General features: G+C 40.6%; 1 protein-coding gene across 2 annotated transcripts in view; it reads right to left on the bottom strand.

The window, feature by feature from the left end:
• LOC138259323 (ras-related protein ORAB-1-like) overlaps window positions 1–17,578 on the bottom strand; it is an 83,054-nt gene that overhangs the window by 50,602 nt on the left and 14,874 nt on the right. For both annotated transcript variants that reach the window (XM_069206959.1, XM_069206958.1), the window contains exons 2-3: window positions 6,640–6,740; window positions 3,370–3,442 (exon numbers count right to left, since the gene is read on the bottom strand). In XM_069206959.1, the coding sequence (XP_069063060.1) occupies window positions 3,370–3,442; window positions 6,640–6,662 (96 nt within the window). In that variant the 5' untranslated portion in view covers window positions 6,663–6,740. The remainder of the gene's footprint in view (window positions 1–3,369; window positions 3,443–6,639; window positions 6,741–17,578) is intronic.

Below are 17,578 nucleotides of genomic sequence, written 5' to 3'. Positions count from 1 at the left end.
AAGCAGAAGACAGAGGAGTTCTCTACTGCCACATCTGTAAGGTGGGGACATTTGCCAATTTTTCCAAGATACATTACTCTCATCACAGTGGGCAGCTGGGTTTATACCGCTAACCTGTTCACACGTGATGCATTCCACCATACACTACTGTTTGCAGAAGAGGATATGCCACTGATCTGCACACAAGAGGTGTATTCCATTCTCAACACAACCGGAGGTAGGAGTTGAACCACTGACCTTATCACGAGAAGTACATTTTATTTGCACAAAGGCCTTAGTTTGGTATAAACCATCAATAGTCATACGCAGTGCTTAATTTGTAAAAGAATGAGTGCCAGTGCCCAAAGCACTGCTCAGAACCAGTGAACAGTGCTATTAAAGGTTGGCGTGCCGAATACCTTGGCTGTGTAGTCTTGACTGCACCTCATGCCTCTATAATCCACAAACATACACTCCCTGCCTCCTTATCTCACTATTGCAGATTCTTGATTTCCCCTTTGGCAATAGGTTTTTCGTCCTTCTCGTACTCCTTCTTTTGGGTATTTTTCTTTCTCTTCCTCTCATCAGTGTCTTATGAGGAAAACTAAGTTCTTGTCCCCAAAAACGAGTGCCAGTTGGTTCCACAGGCAACCATCAGCTCAAATCAAACACTGATCACATGTATCTTATATTCTTTCCTTAGCAAAGCAGGTAAACCAGCATGTATCAATAACCTTCCCACGTGAAAAGCATTCCTCCTAGAAGACGGATATGGAACATGCTATTATCCTACCTGCAAGAGGTATATATTCAAGTCATAACATGGGCAGCAATAGGTGTGGCACTCAACAGCACCCAATAGATGCATTCCCCTACAGCACATTGGTTAGCTTGTATGTTTCACTCACACAAGAGGGGTCTCTCCAATGATGTCACAGGTATAGTTTTACTTTTAATGAGAGGATTTTGTTTTATATTCAAGTTTATCTTGGGGATAGCGGATTTCTCTCATGGGTGGTTCGGGCCAATCACAAAAATGTAAGAAATTCAGCCCAGTGTTTCTCTAAGTCTAGAGAAGCGGAACAGAAAAGGATGCACATTTATCAAAGTTGGACATCCAGCACCTAAGTGATCCGTACTGTATTAAAAATGTGTGACATGTATTATTTCAAAACCCTTCCTACTACGGTTTGTAGAGTACACTGCATAAAGCACATCTAATTAAAACGGGGGGCGTGGAAAAAGCAGTGAACAACATAGGATAGCTGTTAAGAGGACAGCATTTTTTATGTAGATGCACATTTTTAGAAATAAAATATGCAAAATAATGGCAATTTGACTTTCAATATTATTGATGCCAAACTTATATGGCTAAGCAGAAATTTTGAAACAATAAACGGAAGTGATAATTACAATTGTATTTCACAAAACCTTATTTTCAACAGTTTTAAACTAGAAAAATATTTCTCCCACGTCCTTAATGGAGTTCTCATAATTTCAATAAAATCAGCATCCAATCCAAGCACTTAAGTGTTAGAAACTTAAAACCTTGCTCCAAACTTCAAGAGTTATTTTGTAAGTCCCAGAAGTCTTGCTTTGGATACTAAGAAGCACCACTACACAAACACAGACCAATACTCTTACTCAATTGTAATGGGTATTTCTCTAGCCATATTTTCTTTTTTAGTACCGGTCCTTTGCAAACAATTGTCGAAGTTTCTACCTCTGAAACAATTTAGTGAAGGGTCATCATCAGGACTAGGAACTTCAACCAGGAGACACCAAGTACAGGTAAGCGAAGCACAAATCTAATTGACATAAAGGAAGATCACCCTTTGAGGTTCTGGTAGGTAGGAGGGCGGATCCTTAGTTTTCAGCCCGCTAGGAAATTAATCAGACAAAACTGGTGAGTTAATAGAGAGATAAATCACGGGACATAAGTAAATTCCCTCATTATTTCTCGAGGAATGGACTGGAATCCACTAATGTTCACTTTCAGGAAATGTATAAGGCTGTGTAAAGCTCCTGCAGGAAGCCGCCAGGAATCATCATGTGCAGGCAGAGCAATTCCAAAGAAGATCACATCAGAGGGCAGCAGCATGGCGTCACATACTCTCAGCTGAGATTGGATGATACTGAAAGCGTTCCAGTGTGCAGTGGCAGGATGGGAGCTATGTTGTGCTTTTTCATACTCAAGGTGGCACAATCAGTACTGCAGCGTAGGAGGATACTTTAAATTACAGGCCCTGGGCACCCTTGGGGACCATATACTAGGAACTTATAGCTAAGTTAAGTTATGTTAATAGGAAACAGCCAATTGAACATACATTTTGTAAAGGCTTAAAACGCTGGCACTGAGATCTGATTAGCAGGCCTCAGTGCACTCTCAAAATTGAAAAACCAGTAGCTTCAGTCCAAAACTTTGGGGATGATCATGTACAAAGAGGCATTTCTTTTCAGTTTAATTCTATATGTTTCATCCTGTAGTGAACTAATGTAAATTGAGAAGTTATTGATTGTCCATGACTGACTAGCTATGCTGGTTAACCACTAAACACACATTTTTATCTCTTAATCTTTTTTTTCTATTTTTCTTAATTTCTCTTTTGGGATGTCCGCTGTTATTGTTGATGACAAGATAAACGGTGCAGCGAACTCAACTTTAATAACATACCTACGTTGTTTCACTCCAAGCATGCAGTTTATGGGTTTCAAAACATGCAGTTTAAACATGTTCAAATACGTTTACATTTCTATTGTAATCTGGCTTAATGAATTGGAAATGTCTATGGCATCATACTCTTGTCCCATTAAAGTATGCATCTAGTTAAAAAACTACATTATTATATTATGATTTCATGTTATATACCTCCTCTTCCACACCTTCTCAGCTGCTACAACATTCATCACGACTCCTGTGTTTGTGACGCAGGTATTTAATGACAATTCTTTTGCAGGCATATAATTCATTTAAGCATCTGGTCCTGTGTACCCGATTCTCAGTCGAAAAGGTTGAATGAGGTATGGGAGGGTGTGGCTTAGGCATGGAAGGCTGGGGTAGACAACCGGGGCGATGGGTAGCAGCAGAGGAACAGAGCCGGGTCCATGCCAGATTTTTAGCATATCCACATTTAGGAAAAAGACGTTTCAGAAATCTAAATTTTTCTAAATGTGGATATGCTAAAAATCTGGCATGGACCCGGCTCTCGAGGACCGACTTTGCAGAACCCTGTGTTATCCCATTGTTGAACTAACCAGCTACCATCTATTTTCAAGGACAAACTTCAGCAAAACAAGTATAACAATAAACGGACGCACATCAAGATGTACATACGTATCTTTTCAGTAAACACATGTTCAGAAAAGGACATCAAGATGTTGTAAACTTACTGCAAACCGTAGCAGCAAGCAGGACTTGCCAACCCCGGAATCGCCAATCAGGAGGAGTTTAAATAAGTAGTCACTAAAAATTAGATGCAAAAAGAGATAGATCAAACAGTGACTCATAACTTACACAGGAGTCTCATAACTTTCACAACACCAGCATTGGTACAACCTCTTCGCCCTGCTTCATCCCAGTAAAAGAGATGATGCACATATATATTTGAGGCTATATATGTAAGAAAGTGTAAGGAATTCATGACTTGCCACCTCTGAGTTTAGATATTCGTAATCTATGTCAGACAACTGCTGGTCTCAGAAGACTGAGTGCTTCCCCAGTAATGGATTAATGATGTTCTGTGACTGACTGAGTTTAAGGGCAGCATTCTAAGTGAGGACTTGAAGAAAAGTCAATGTGGAAGACGAAAGGTTGGTAGGGCATTCGGTGTAGATCGGGTGAAGAAGTCATTCTGAAACAGGCCTAGATTAGTAGCCACTGTGCCGCAGCTAACATGAGAGGTCAGAATGAGACAGGGCAAGAAAAAGAAATAATTAAATGCAAGCCTATGAATGTGAGCCTCAAAAGTACATTTTCATTGAAGAAGGTGCACAGGTTGCGTGCCCTACAGGCTACAGGCACGAGTAGGAGGATTCAGAGCGAATCAAGCCACCAACTGGAGTGCCATATAGATGGATTTCCAAAAATAGTGACTTCAGTCTTGCCTGTGTTGAGCCTGAGAAAATTGGAATTAATGAAATTAGTCTCTGAGCATAAGCACCTTAAGAATTGATCCGGTAGATAATCTAGGATTCCATCAAGTCTAAGAACTATCTGGATATCGTCTGCATAGGCACAAAATGTGAGGCACAATGATAATATAAAAGCAACCAGGGAGCAACATGCATGTTAAGCAATGTTAGCTTAGGGAGAGGCTGAGAGTAAACATGCTTTTATTAACCTTGAATGCCATGTGAAAAAGGGCTAACCACATAATTTGGCATTAAGTATCATCCCGATGCCACTACTGGCCAAGACCAATATGATGCCAATGGTCATGCTGGAACAGAAATCCAACTGACGAGCATGCAATAGACAGTGATCTTCAATATACACTTACCACTGTTATTGACAAAGCTTTTAAAAACCTTAGCCACTAGAGGCAGAAGCGACACTGGGTGATAGTTGTAAATTATGGAAGGATCTGCGGTAAGCTTTTTCAGCAGAGGAGGATTGGGTCATTTTTTCAAGACTCCGGCACAATACCAGAAGGAATTGCAGCGAGTGGTTAAAAAAGGTGCTAAATATCGTTAGTGCCTTTATCAGGGAAGGAATCAAGAGTTTATTCCAGAGAGATGGTGCTGAGTTTACAGATGATGTTTGGCAGACTGGGCTAAAAGACGTCCACATGCAGAGAATGAATGGATAGACGTTAGAAAGGTGATATCTAGCAGGTCTGAGGAAGTACTGCTGGAACATGAGGGAAAAGGAATTTAATAGCATGGAAATGAAAGCAAAACTGCTGAGTGACCGCCACAGTAGCAGAGACTGTTGTAGGATGGGCAAAATTATATAATATAGAGGACTCTTTGATGGTGTTTTTTTGCAGATGAAACGTGCTCATGATAGTACATAGATGTAGTGTGTTGTACACTTACTTCATACGCTGCAATTCAGTTTTGTAAACAGCTTCATCAGCAGAGTTGGAGTTTTGTGCACTGCCTCTTGGGTAAAGGTAGTCCTTTGGTAACCAAAGAGGCAGAGGGTGTTACCTGATACAGTTTCTTTTTAGAGGGGCAGTGACATCTAATGCATATTTACTCAAATGCTGAAGAAAGCACAATTGATGTTACCTTCAGAATGTAAATGAGGCACAGAAGATCCCCAAAATTGAGTCAAAATGTGTAATAGAAAGTTTGGTTAATGGCTTGGTTAAAATATGGGCACTAAGTGAAAAATATAGCTGTATCGTCAGACCACATACCTCTAAGGTGAGAGTTGCCTAAATTAAAGATCATAGGGCAAAAATAAGTTCAATAGTATGTCCCACTGAGTGGGTGGGTCCACACATTAATTAAGGAAAATTTAAAACCAGAACATGAGCTAAGTAGCTCTCGGGCAATCACAGCTCTTCTATCATTTACCTGTATGTTTAAGTCTTGTGGAAATTGGACAAAAAGTTCGTTGAATGGTTACTGCTGAAGGATAGATTCTGAATCCTTAATGTGCTCTGATGAGTGGGTGGATGTAATTATAGTAGACTTAAGAATTACAGCCATGACACCACTAGGGCGCGAAAGTCGATTGAGCTGCTTAAAATAATTATCCTGGGGGATTCCCAGGGCAATGCCAGGACCTGAGTCCTCTTTCAGCCAGGTTACAGTGACTAAGGGTAGAACCAGATTAATCAGTAAACGATTCATGACCTCTGTACCATGTTTTACCATGGGTCGATTGTTGACACCATGAGTTCTGCTTGAGGAATTGTTAGATAACGATACGAGAGATGAAGACATGGAAACTGAGAGACTGTCTGTAGGTGATGCGCATTGAGAGAGTGTCATGGAGGAAGGAAGGAGTGTTTGAAAGTTCAAAGGAAGAACAAATATGAATATTACCATCTATAGTTTTTTGAGTAAAAAAAAAATGAAACAGGCTGGAGCAAACTTACTCCGGGGAGAGGCTTGGAGGGTTAAAATGTACTCCCTGCTTATCCCGAATGTGAAGCTGGAAGCATTCCTGGCCTGCTGCCAGGACTGTGCACAGGTTTACACCAGCCAATCCCCATGCAAGCCCCCCTGTGACATCAGTAATTAAGCCAGGGGCGGTCTGCAAAATCACAATGGAAAAAAACAGTAGTGTGCGCACTGACCAAGCTCTAGTGTGGAACACGCAGGACAGCACAGAACATGGCGGGAGCTCTCACCACAACCCCTAGTGTAGGCCACAAGCAGTAGACTAAAGAGCAGCAGGAGGAAAAAGGCGGGGAGGAAGAGTGAAGCATGAGCGGGAAAAGGAGTTTCCAGTTGGAGAACAGTAAAGAGGGTGAAACAAACAAGGAGTCACACAAAGAATGAAATAATGCAGAAACGATCTCACAACGAAAAGGCAATAGGCAGTATGCCAGTAAAAGTACCTAAAAAACTTCAAAAAATAACAATGCAAGTGTCAGTAGTGCCACTTGTAGCACAAATTCCTCTTGGTGGTGTTCTCGGGGTTCTTCTGTACGTTTTCACATATAAAGGATTGTTTCTCTACCTCAGGTTTGGTTTTATACTTACTATTCTGGGTTCATCGCAGACATTGCTGTTTTGGCTGAAGTTCTGTCTTATTTTTAGGGTTAACCTTCTGATCCTGTAGTACCTTTACTTCAATGTGGGATCTGCAGCAACAGAAGCGAGAATTAGATGAGTGAGAATTCTTGGCAAGCTGAACAGCAACAAAAAAACAACTACATTTCTCGGAGTGAAAGTGCTTTTGTGCAGTTCCTTGGCATGACAGAGAAATTATCTCCAAAAGGGGTTCAATATATAGTGTTAGAACTGAGCCTCGTCTCCTGCTTAGATTGATTATAGCCATGTAACATACCTTTATGGATTAAAGGAATTTCACAAGAGTGTAGTTGGTGGTGTACTGTAATTAACATTAAAATAGTTATGCTATTTTGACCTTCACTCATCACTGGAAATGTCCTTACAATTTATCTGAAAACCCAATCAGGAGAGAGAGTAGTAGGTCACATATGAAGCTGTCCTATCTAAACTGATAGGTAAGGCTGGGTTCTCTTGAATGGGTAATCACAGGTGTTTTGGAGCTCTTGAAATGTGAAAGGTCTTGTGGTCCATAATAATTAGCACTCAATGTACACAGTCTGCAACAAAATGTGGGAGTGCGTTTCAGCATTCTCGACTCTAGGTAGACGTGGGCCATTAGTCTAAGACTTACGTTAAAAGAAGTACAGTAACCCTAGGTACAATATAACATAGACATCCACGCAAAATATGTACCAAGGAACAGCAATATGACATAGGGACACAACTCTTTATACAAATTCAGATAGACACATATATAATACATAAGCAGATGTAAATTCAGTACAGAAAAGGTGACAATGCAGCAGAGTCCAAATATCCAGAGATGGCCAAAGTAAAAAAGGTAAATTGTTCAAACAGGAATTCTTCCACTGTCCATAAGATCCCTGTAAACAGGTGCTCGCCTAGTACGTTCACCCTGCCACCATGGGTGAAAAATGTCTGGCCTGGAACAGACCCAGAATGGGAACAGATACAAGACGTACCGAAGCACACTGATGATACATCTCAAATCCAAAGGTAGGATTTATTCTTCAAATTTCCCAAAGGATTCTTGTATAGTTCAGACAATATGTCCAAAGGGAAGCAGACGACATGTGTTTTGTCACCGGGACTTCCTCAAGGCTGTAAAAGAATGATACTCAAGCGTCTGAGTATACTATTCCTAAGATAAGAGAAGCCCAATGCAGCACAATTGAAGGAATGCCATGAAAGCACCAATTGTTGGTCTGGGAAATGGCATTTTCATAAAATAGAAGATAACCAACTGTTATATACTGTTGAACCAAAAGCAGGAGTTAACTATATACTTAGAAAAAGCACTGAAACAGGTGTAGTTCACAAATTTCAAATGAATGATGAAAAAGAGGTTGGATAAATATAAAGAAAAAATCATGACCAGAAAACTGAGAAAATTCTTAAGAGGGAAGGATCTCAGGAAGATCATAAACAGGTCTGCCTTTTTACCTTTGTCAAACACTTAGATCTGGTATGCAGAATGGAGACAATACTAGAGAAGAGACAAAAGTTAAGAAACCCTACCATCAGAAGTCAGCTTGATTGAAGCTGAGCACAGAAGGGGAAATTAATACCACTACTGAAGTACAGAGGGAATCAAATGACTAGTCTCTTTTCTAGATGAATTTCGACTACTGAAACAAGACAAAAACTAAACTCAACAAAAATTGGGGATGCCCAAGAGGTGGTGCTGCAATAAAAGCATGCAAAGAAATGACAAGGAGGGCATACAAAAAAGACTACACACTACAAGTGTACAAACCAAGAAAAACATAACAATGGTCAACATGTAAGATCAGGAGATGACTTATCTTTCTGTCCAGACAATCTATATGACTATATAATAACATGAATTGACACTTTCAAACTAATACGAAAAATGAAACTTATACATGTACACAGCATGGGCAAGCAGAAGGGAACCACAGGGCATTAGAACAGATAGTAATCTCCAGATATATGACACTGATAATTTGTTAGCATTACAAAAATTAGGATGTTATGTTGATGAAGCAAGGAGATAAAGCTACAAGCATTCTGGACACCATGGTTAAAATAAAGAAAAAGGAGAGCCAATGGGGGTTTAAACCAAACTCCATACATCTGCCAAATACTCCGTTAGATTAAACTGATGCTTTCCATGATATGGTGGTGAGACATCTTAAGAAAATGAAATGGTAAGGCAACGTTACCAAAAACAGAAAGACAGGTGATTGGACCCCTAAAGGAGGATGGGCAGACAATTATAAATACACTGTATTTTCAGGGCAATATAATCCTCTGATAAAAAGTTTTGTTTAAAACAACTAATAATTGAACAATATACCAAATGATAACACAGAGAGAACACAAGCAAATGCTGCATCTGTTTTTGTATAGACTGGAAAATGGAAGGGATAGGAGAATTTTAAATCAAGATGAATAACTGTTCCTTAGGAATGGTTCCCTTAAATACCCATATTCTATATGCTCCCAAAGGTCCATAAGAAGACAAAAAAAACAGATGGTCAATTGTTTCCTCAGTTTAAACTGGCATACATTTACATAGATTATTTTCTATTAGACTTTGTCATTGGTCTTAGCTCATGTGTCTGAGACAGAACTGACTTCCTTAGTAAGATTTACAACTTGCAATGGCAAAGCCAATATGTTATGATTGATTTCAATGTTATTTCATTATACATGAGCATCCAACATGTAGATGATATAGCAACATGCAGCTATTTATTTATAGCATGACCTTTAAATCTGTATATTCCATCCTGGAATGTTTAGGAATATGATTTCATTTTGTTTGTAAAACAATATGTTTGACTTCTGTGCTGAACTTTATAGACACATAGAGGAAACTGCCTTTGTTGCCTATTTAGCCCGTTGCTATGCATATTTGTTCCTGGGCTAGTGAGCTATTCATAGTACAGAGAGGATAAAAAACTAAAACTATAAAGTCCATACAATAATTGAATGAAAACAATCTGAACTTAAACTTCGAGTCAAAACAGCAGAGGCAGCTGAATTTTTTCAGAAATTAGAGTGTTGTTAAAGGAGGAGGATTACAAAGGACACTTTACACCAAAGCAGCAATCATCTGCTGGCCTTAATATGGAGCATCCCATAAAGGGAACTACTCAGATGATGCTGAATTCCAGCTCTAAAGAGGCATACAATTCAGAGCTTAAAATAAAATAATGCAAAGATTAGAGGGGGGGTTTTAAAAAAGGCAGATGAACGAGAGATACAAAATGGAAAGGCATGTTTTTAAGCCAGAAATAGTGGACAAAGAGGTGGAAAAAAACAAATACCCAATTGAACACAACGTATAATAGTAATAATAATATGCCTAAAATCAGGAAGGCTTTTAGGAAACCCTGAACTATACACAAGCTACACAAAATGGGAGGAAGGCAACAGCAGCACCACGGATTACATGATGTCAAGCATCACTGATAAGGGATGACTTGGTATAGTCATTTTAAAACTGGGAAACCAACCACTTGGTAAATGGAAAAACAATGTTTCTAGTCATCACAAAATGCAAAACTTGCCTATCCCACTCTAGTAGAAACAATCATCAAGTCCAACAGAAGAACAAAGAGAAAAGAGGAAATTAAAATTTATGAATTTTTTGAGTTTTCAATCATTATTGTAAGTGTTCCATAATGCATCTGTAAGAAGAATTATGTTGGAAGTACCAAGCTTACGTTAAAGAAAAGAAATTTGGAAAAAGATAAGGATATTGACAAAAAAAGATCCAACATCCTCAGTTGTCAGATATTTAAGGAGATGTTACTCAAGAAACATACATTTTTTCAATTTGTTTTTAATCGATACATAGCAATCAGACCAAAGAGGAGGCAACCAGTTAAAGATATTAAAAAATTAAGAGTTGAAAAACATAATTTATCTGAACAAGAAAGTAACCAATGGGCTGAACACAGAAGAAGAACTGTTAGTACATAAGTAGTGAAACCAGAGGAATGGGATTCTAAAGATTGCCGGATCCTGAAACTTCAATGGGACTCAATTAAAACTCTAGCTGTTACTCAATCAGGTGGAAAGGACTCCATAGAGCTTATCCCCTAAATATTACATGCATAAGCCGATGACTGTGCATATGAGCTACACAGCATGATGTGAAATATTAATGTAAACTCTTGATTTTCCAAAAACATGTGAAAGGAAACAATTAATGTACCCACTATGGACGAAACAGAATAAAACCTCAATAACAAATAAATCAGGTCATGTGTAATACAAGGCTGAAAGCACCACTGCATACTTATAGTTAGGTCAGAGATTAGGTAGAGTGTTTATTTTTTTGCTGGGAACTTTGGCACTGTTTGGCGAAACTGCACAAAACTTTCCAGAAAAGTGTGTCCAGTTCAGATCGTTCCAGGAAAGTCAAGTGTGAGCTAAGAAATAGTAGGGGTCAAAAACATTGCTTTCTCACATTATTTCCATAGGAATATTTGCTCTTCAGTACAGGGAAAGTGGCTTAACAGAATAACACCAAAGTTGGCAAAAAGGTAAAACGTTACTCAGAAAATTGCACTTTTATTATTTGGTGTAACTCCATTCAGTCATTTTTGAGAAATTCACATTTAAAGAAGTACTAGGGTAGGGTTTGAAGGGGTTAAAATGTTGGTTGTACATGGCGGCTGGTCCCGCTGGTCTCCCAGCGTACTGATATTTTTTTGTTTTTAAATGGACTTCTGATTCGCCATGGGAGCTTTTTTTCCCCCATTGGCCCTTTCAGTACCGTGGGACTGATACTGGTTCTGCAGTACCGAGAAATGTGAGTGCCTGGCTGCTACCCACATAAAAATGTTGAGATTTGTCCCCATGTCCTGAAGATGCAAAAAAAAAAAAAGGGGAAAAAGGCATAAGGGGGCATTCTTAACCCCCTGCAAATTACGTGGAAGATCCAAAAGGACCACCCAAGGGGTCAAAATGAAAAAAGGTTGTGCCACTGGTAGAGCAGTACTCCAACGGCACCCTGTGCGGGACTCCCATGAGGCACTGAGGTACTCCTGCAGGAGCCACTGCACAAGCACTTTCTTCCGTGGTACTGTATTACTATTAAAGCTTTTAAAAATATAAATATAAAAAAAGCAATGGGTGTAAAGAGTCCATTGAAGTTTGGCCTTACAAGGTGAGGTTTGAGCAGGGTATAGTTAAAGGCCTGGTACAGCAAGGTAGCTGGCTGAATATGTTACAAAAATAGCAAATCACAGAACACACCAAAAGTTAAGGTAAAGTTCTAGTTAGGTATGGTAATAAGATCCAAGCTTACTTTTAAAAAAACTCTAGAAATTCACTGAAAAAAAACAAAGGTTAAATTTATGTTATATTTACGTGTTGAAAAAAGATAAAAATTTAATTTACCAAACAAATCATTGAAATTTCAGTTGTAGTTTACTGAGCAAACAATACTTGACCCCCCATCATGCACTGCATATGACTTAACATATTACTTCACCCATGATATGCTAAATCACATCACTGATGCCATCTCAAATGTCATCACTGATGTTTTGTTGTGTTTGTTGGCATGGCAGTGTCGGCAGTGCAACCGCCACTAGACCGCCGACTGCCAGTAAGAATGCTGGTGGTTTTCTGCCTGGAAAATGGTGGAAAGCCACCAGCAGTTGTAATATGGCGGTCTGAGGACCGCCGTGCTGGAGGTCTTTTGGCCGCCGCCAGCACGGCGGTCGGCAGTCTTACCCGTTGAAGTCATAATGAGCACCCATGTGTCAGACCTATATGCATCCCTTCATAGTATTGTAAAATAAACTACACACATTCCTGAGATTTGCACAATGGCCTACAACCTTAGATTATGCTTACACCACCAGTGAGAGATAAACATCTCTGAGGGGCATCTCTAGATTCTATATTATTCAGCAATGTGCAATGGATCAAAATGTTCAGCGAAGCTCTGGAAATAAACATCCACACCTTATAAAAGTCCTTGCTATGTAGAATTTGTCTATAGAACTGTATTGCAACAATATAACACAGGCACACGCCAAGATATCCAAAGTTGGGTAATCTACTGTTAAAAGAAGCTTTGGCCTTTCCCACAAATGTTTTGCATCAAAATGTCAAAAACACACACTGACCTAATGACTAGTGTCTCTGTATGATTACAAAAGCATTTCCATACTTAGTGACAGCAACAGAAGCTATATGGTGAGTAGATAAGCAATGTCTTTGTCTGATGGAAAAGCATATATACACTTTCAGCGGATGAAATTAGTCCTTGATTCTTTAAGTGCTGTCTTTGACTGGGAAAGCAGGTTATGTTATAATACATGGACCGTAAGAGAAGTTATTCCCTCAGGTGTTTAGTATGGTCTTTGACTGGAAGATCATATACACAATGTGGCAGCAATAGAAGCTATCTTGTGAGGCGCTAAGTGCTGTCTTTACCTCACCTGAGAAACATATACACAATGATAGCAACAGAGATTATGTTGTGAGGTGCTGGAGCTAACTTTGCCTTTCATGGGAAGGTTCAACATGCTGACAGAATTAGTTATGTTGTGGGGTGCTTTCTCCCCTGAGAAGAATATACACAGTGGTATCAACAGATATTACGTTTTGAGGTGTGGAGGGCTCTTTGTCTGGCATAGGAAGCATTAACACACTGACAGCAGAAAATGTTCTGTTGTGGGGAGCTGTCTGACATGAGAAGCATACACACAGTGATAGCAACAGAGATTCTGTTGTGAGGTGTTGAGGGCTGTCTTTGTCCACCGTGGGAAGAATTAACAAGCTGACAGAAAACATTATGTTTTGGGGTGCTGTCTTACTTGAGAAGCAGATACATAGTGGTAGCAACAAATATTATGTTGTGAGGTGTTAAGGAATATCTTTATCTGGCAAGCACATACAAATTGGTAGCAGACGAAGTTAAGGTCTGAGATGTTACATGCAGTCTTTATCTGAGCAGAAAAACAAGTATACAGTGACAGATCCAGAAGTTATGTTGTGATACATTGAGTATCGTCTATGACTACAGAAATGTATGTTAGGTTGTTAGAAAATGGCAGAGGAGTTAAGCTGCGAGGCTCCGAGTGGTCTCTGTCTGACCAGAAAAACATACAATCCCTGCCAACAAGGGAAGTGATCCTTTAAGATACTGAGTATTCCCTTTGTTAATACACAGTGACAACAAGACAAGTCACGCTGTAGTGCCCGGAGAGCTGTTTTCACCTGACTGGAGAAGCATAAGTCAATTTGTTACACAGTGACAACTAGAGAAGCATAAATTATGTTAATACACAATGACAACAAAAGAAGTTATACTATGAGGCCTGGGGTGCTTCTTCATCTGACTGGAGAAGTGTAAATTATGTTATTACACAGTGACAGCACTTACGCTGTGAGGCCCGGGCTAATAAGTGTGGGGGATTTAGCCTTACCATATTTTGGAGTAGAGGGGATATAGTGGACACGCTTTGGGGGCTGCAGGGGACAAAAATATCCCCTGTGCACTTCCACTGTCTGCAGTGTCACTGAAGCTTGAGGGCCCTGCTTTATACCTGCTAATCTGCCTTCAGTCAAGGTTGGCTTTAGAAGGGGGGGGGGGGGAGGTTCGCTGATTCCGGAAGACAAATTCCTGAGGCCAGATGTTTTCTTTTCACGGTTGGGACAGGCTCAGCACCTAGCACAAACTGATGGCCAGGCGTAGTAATTCCATATAGAATTGCAATGATCACCCCCAACAGGCTCATCATGTGGTGCGCATCCTACTATCCTGGCCTAAGGGCACAGCGGGGAGGCCTCTGCTGCTGCTTCTGAGAAGCAGAGACCCCCCCCCCAACAAAGGGAAGTGCTGGGGCTATAGAAATAGTTTTTCTTTGATCCCCAGATTGGGTAGCCACCCCCACATTGATGTTGATTAGGGGAGGCATCTGTTAATGCAATCCACCTCAAATGCAGACAACGAAGAAAGCAACCCTGTTTCTTACACGTCTATTTCTGATTTGTCACTTAATGGAAGCGCATTGCCAACAGATGCCCTGAGCAATGTGTTTGCAGTACCTAAGGGCTACTGCAGTATAGTCTTTCAATTACTTTAGTCCATAAACAGGCACTCAAGGAAGCATTTCAGATTTATCAAACGGATAAAATGTTTGGATCAAGCACTCCTTTTTGGGGAAAAAGAGCTATAAAACCAAACAAGTGAAACAGAAAGCGTTTACAGCCTGCAGTTTCATGGTTAAGAAATCACTCTGATTTAAGTGCTTTCTGCTGTGGTGTGTTGGCAGGGTCGGACTGGCCTGTAGTGCAGTCTCTTGGTGCCAGAAGGGCTGGTCCGAAGGGTCAGTGTGTGGGCTGGTTTTCTGGCTGCTCGTAGACAGTCTGGTGGGATGGTTTTCACTGTTGATTTCCCTGATATTACCACAAACATTACTTGTAGAAAAGGCACATTCATGCAGTCTGCTGTACCAAAGGCCACTGGAATTATGGGATTGTGCAACCGCTGCGTTTTTAATAAAATTATGCATTTGCAACATAATCCATCATCTAATGCATAATCTGCAAATTTTAAGGAAAAAAATGTTTCGAGCTCATACTATTCAAACGTTACCAAAAAGACAGCGACACGTGTTCCTGCACAGTGGAAGCCTCTTTGCAAAAGTTGACTTAGTCACCTTTATGTTGCTTATTGCTGTATTTTAAAACTGGATATGAGATGCAACCAAAGCCCAGACAGTGGTAACAAGTGTGAAAATGTCAAGATAATGAGGTAAAAAATTTGCTGCATTATGCTGCATAATTCGATTGGCCCTGGCCATATCTTGCAAAATACCTATGCAGTGTGTCTTTATAAGTTAAGTCCTATCCCGATTTCCAAATGTGGGCCACTTTTTAAGTTACCTGATTTGCTAACGGGGCACACTCTATTATGGTGCCTGAACCTATTGCACCTCAGCAGCCCCTGCAAGGCATGCATTTTCTACCTACACAAGTCCAGGCTAGCCTCACTACTCTTCGTCAACCTCTAAGAGGAAGAAGCTGGTGGGCCTAAACCTCACTCTTTCCCAACACACACCATAGTGACATGAAACGCTGCCCCTCCTTTCATGGCTGCTCCCTTTCATGATGCACAGACCTGACTGCCCCACTCCATTTGTAGCAGACTTTTGAGCAACATGAGGTGCTGGCTTCTCTGATTGCCCTAGCCTGTAAGACAAAAAAAGACCATCGATAGGAGATGAAATATCTGTTTTAAGACTTCCAGGTAAGCCTCAGACACATTTTTGAGGGGTCTCTCTCTTTCTCTGTTGGCTCTCTGCTTTAGGTCATATTTAGTATGTTTTGTTTAGTATCCAACAAGTCTTTGCAACTACTTCAGAGCACTTTGACACAATTATCAGTGTGCAGTCATGCGAGTTAGATGTATTAATCTGCCCATAAATACAATTTGGAGAGGTGCCTGCTTCCAAAAATACATTTTGTTGTATTTTATCGAATGGAGAGGTTGTGGCACTATGACCAGACATGCCAACTTTGGAACTGGGGAACCAGAATTGAGTTTGGTGTTGGCGCAATATCCTGTGATTCTTGGCAAATCACTTAGCTTTCCTGTACCTAAAAAGAAAAAATAATAATAATTTGATCTTGTGTATTGTAAGTGCTGCTCATGTAAAGGTTTCCAGTACCTTTGGGTCAAGTCTCCCCTTTATAAAACTGCAAAACAATAAACACAAAAGACCGGTCTCTGCTTATAAAGCACTCACTTATAGCCATGTTCTCACAGCCTCATAGAACAAAAAAAACTGCAGAGATTAATATTATACCAACTCAGTGGCACTCATGTTATGAACCTGCGGTTATGAAAAGCAGATCCTGCCGTCAAACCTGTGACCTCCATTCTGCGTTCGCCCTTTGGCAGCAAACGCCTTGACTCCCAGCTATTGTACATCAGGCTGTGTTGGATAAAACTGTCTCTGAACATTGTGTAAAAATTGCATAGCACTATTTCACTTCAAAACGCTGTGATTGAGCAGGTTTACTTGAGCAAGCGGTATGAAAACTGAAGGCGATTTGAACTGGGTCTCTGAGACTGAACGCCCCCGCCCGAACTTTAGTGCCACCTACGCCCCTGGCCCGTAGAGCTATCTGCTTCTGACTACAGAAGCATACGTTATGTTATTACACAGCGACAGCAAGCTAAATTAAAAAACACATTTATCACCCCGCCCCCGTTTAACCTCTAACCGATCTTTAATATCTTTCTCAGTGTAGGCCCAAAAAGTCCCTTGGCATTACTCCATGAGCGACAGAATGTGGGATCTCGTCGTGCAAGCACAGGCTCGAGTTAACAATGTCTTTACGGAAGTGGCAAGGAGTTTAAGAAAAGACGATTTAACGACAGTTGCATACAAGACTACCACAGGCCCTGATGCAAGCAAGGAAACGCATCTCTCTCTCTCCTTGTTCGAAGTAGAAACAAGGATGTCAGGGTCTCGTTTACAAGCAAGGAACATGTCCCCTTTGACTGATCTTGGGGTAGTAAAATGCAGCAATTATTGCGTGTCAGGGGACCTCGGTGCCTCTGCGCCTGCTGCACCAATGTCCTGCTTGCTCGATATTGCAAACCCGCCATAATTGGAAAATGGCCATCCAATGTCCTCGGTGCCACTGCGACACCTACACAATCGAAACCTACCCATTGGTTGCTGGTTTAAAGAGCAAAACATGCTCCTCTAAAAGATTACAGCTGTTCGGATGGGAGGGCTCTGTACAAAATGCCGCAGGGAATGTTGCGCGGCTATCAGCCAGCTCAGGGCCTCGACCGCAGGCTGCTGCTGATGGAGGGACTGTGTGTATTACCCAGTGTCGGTGGCTTCCCCCTCCCCCTACCTACCGTCTATAG

This window comes from Pleurodeles waltl, chromosome 9, assembly GCF_031143425.1.
Source record: "Pleurodeles waltl isolate 20211129_DDA chromosome 9, aPleWal1.hap1.20221129, whole genome shotgun sequence".
Lineage (NCBI taxonomy): Eukaryota > Metazoa > Chordata > Amphibia > Caudata > Salamandridae > Pleurodeles > Pleurodeles waltl.
This window is presented reverse-complemented; position numbering and strand designations above follow the sequence as displayed.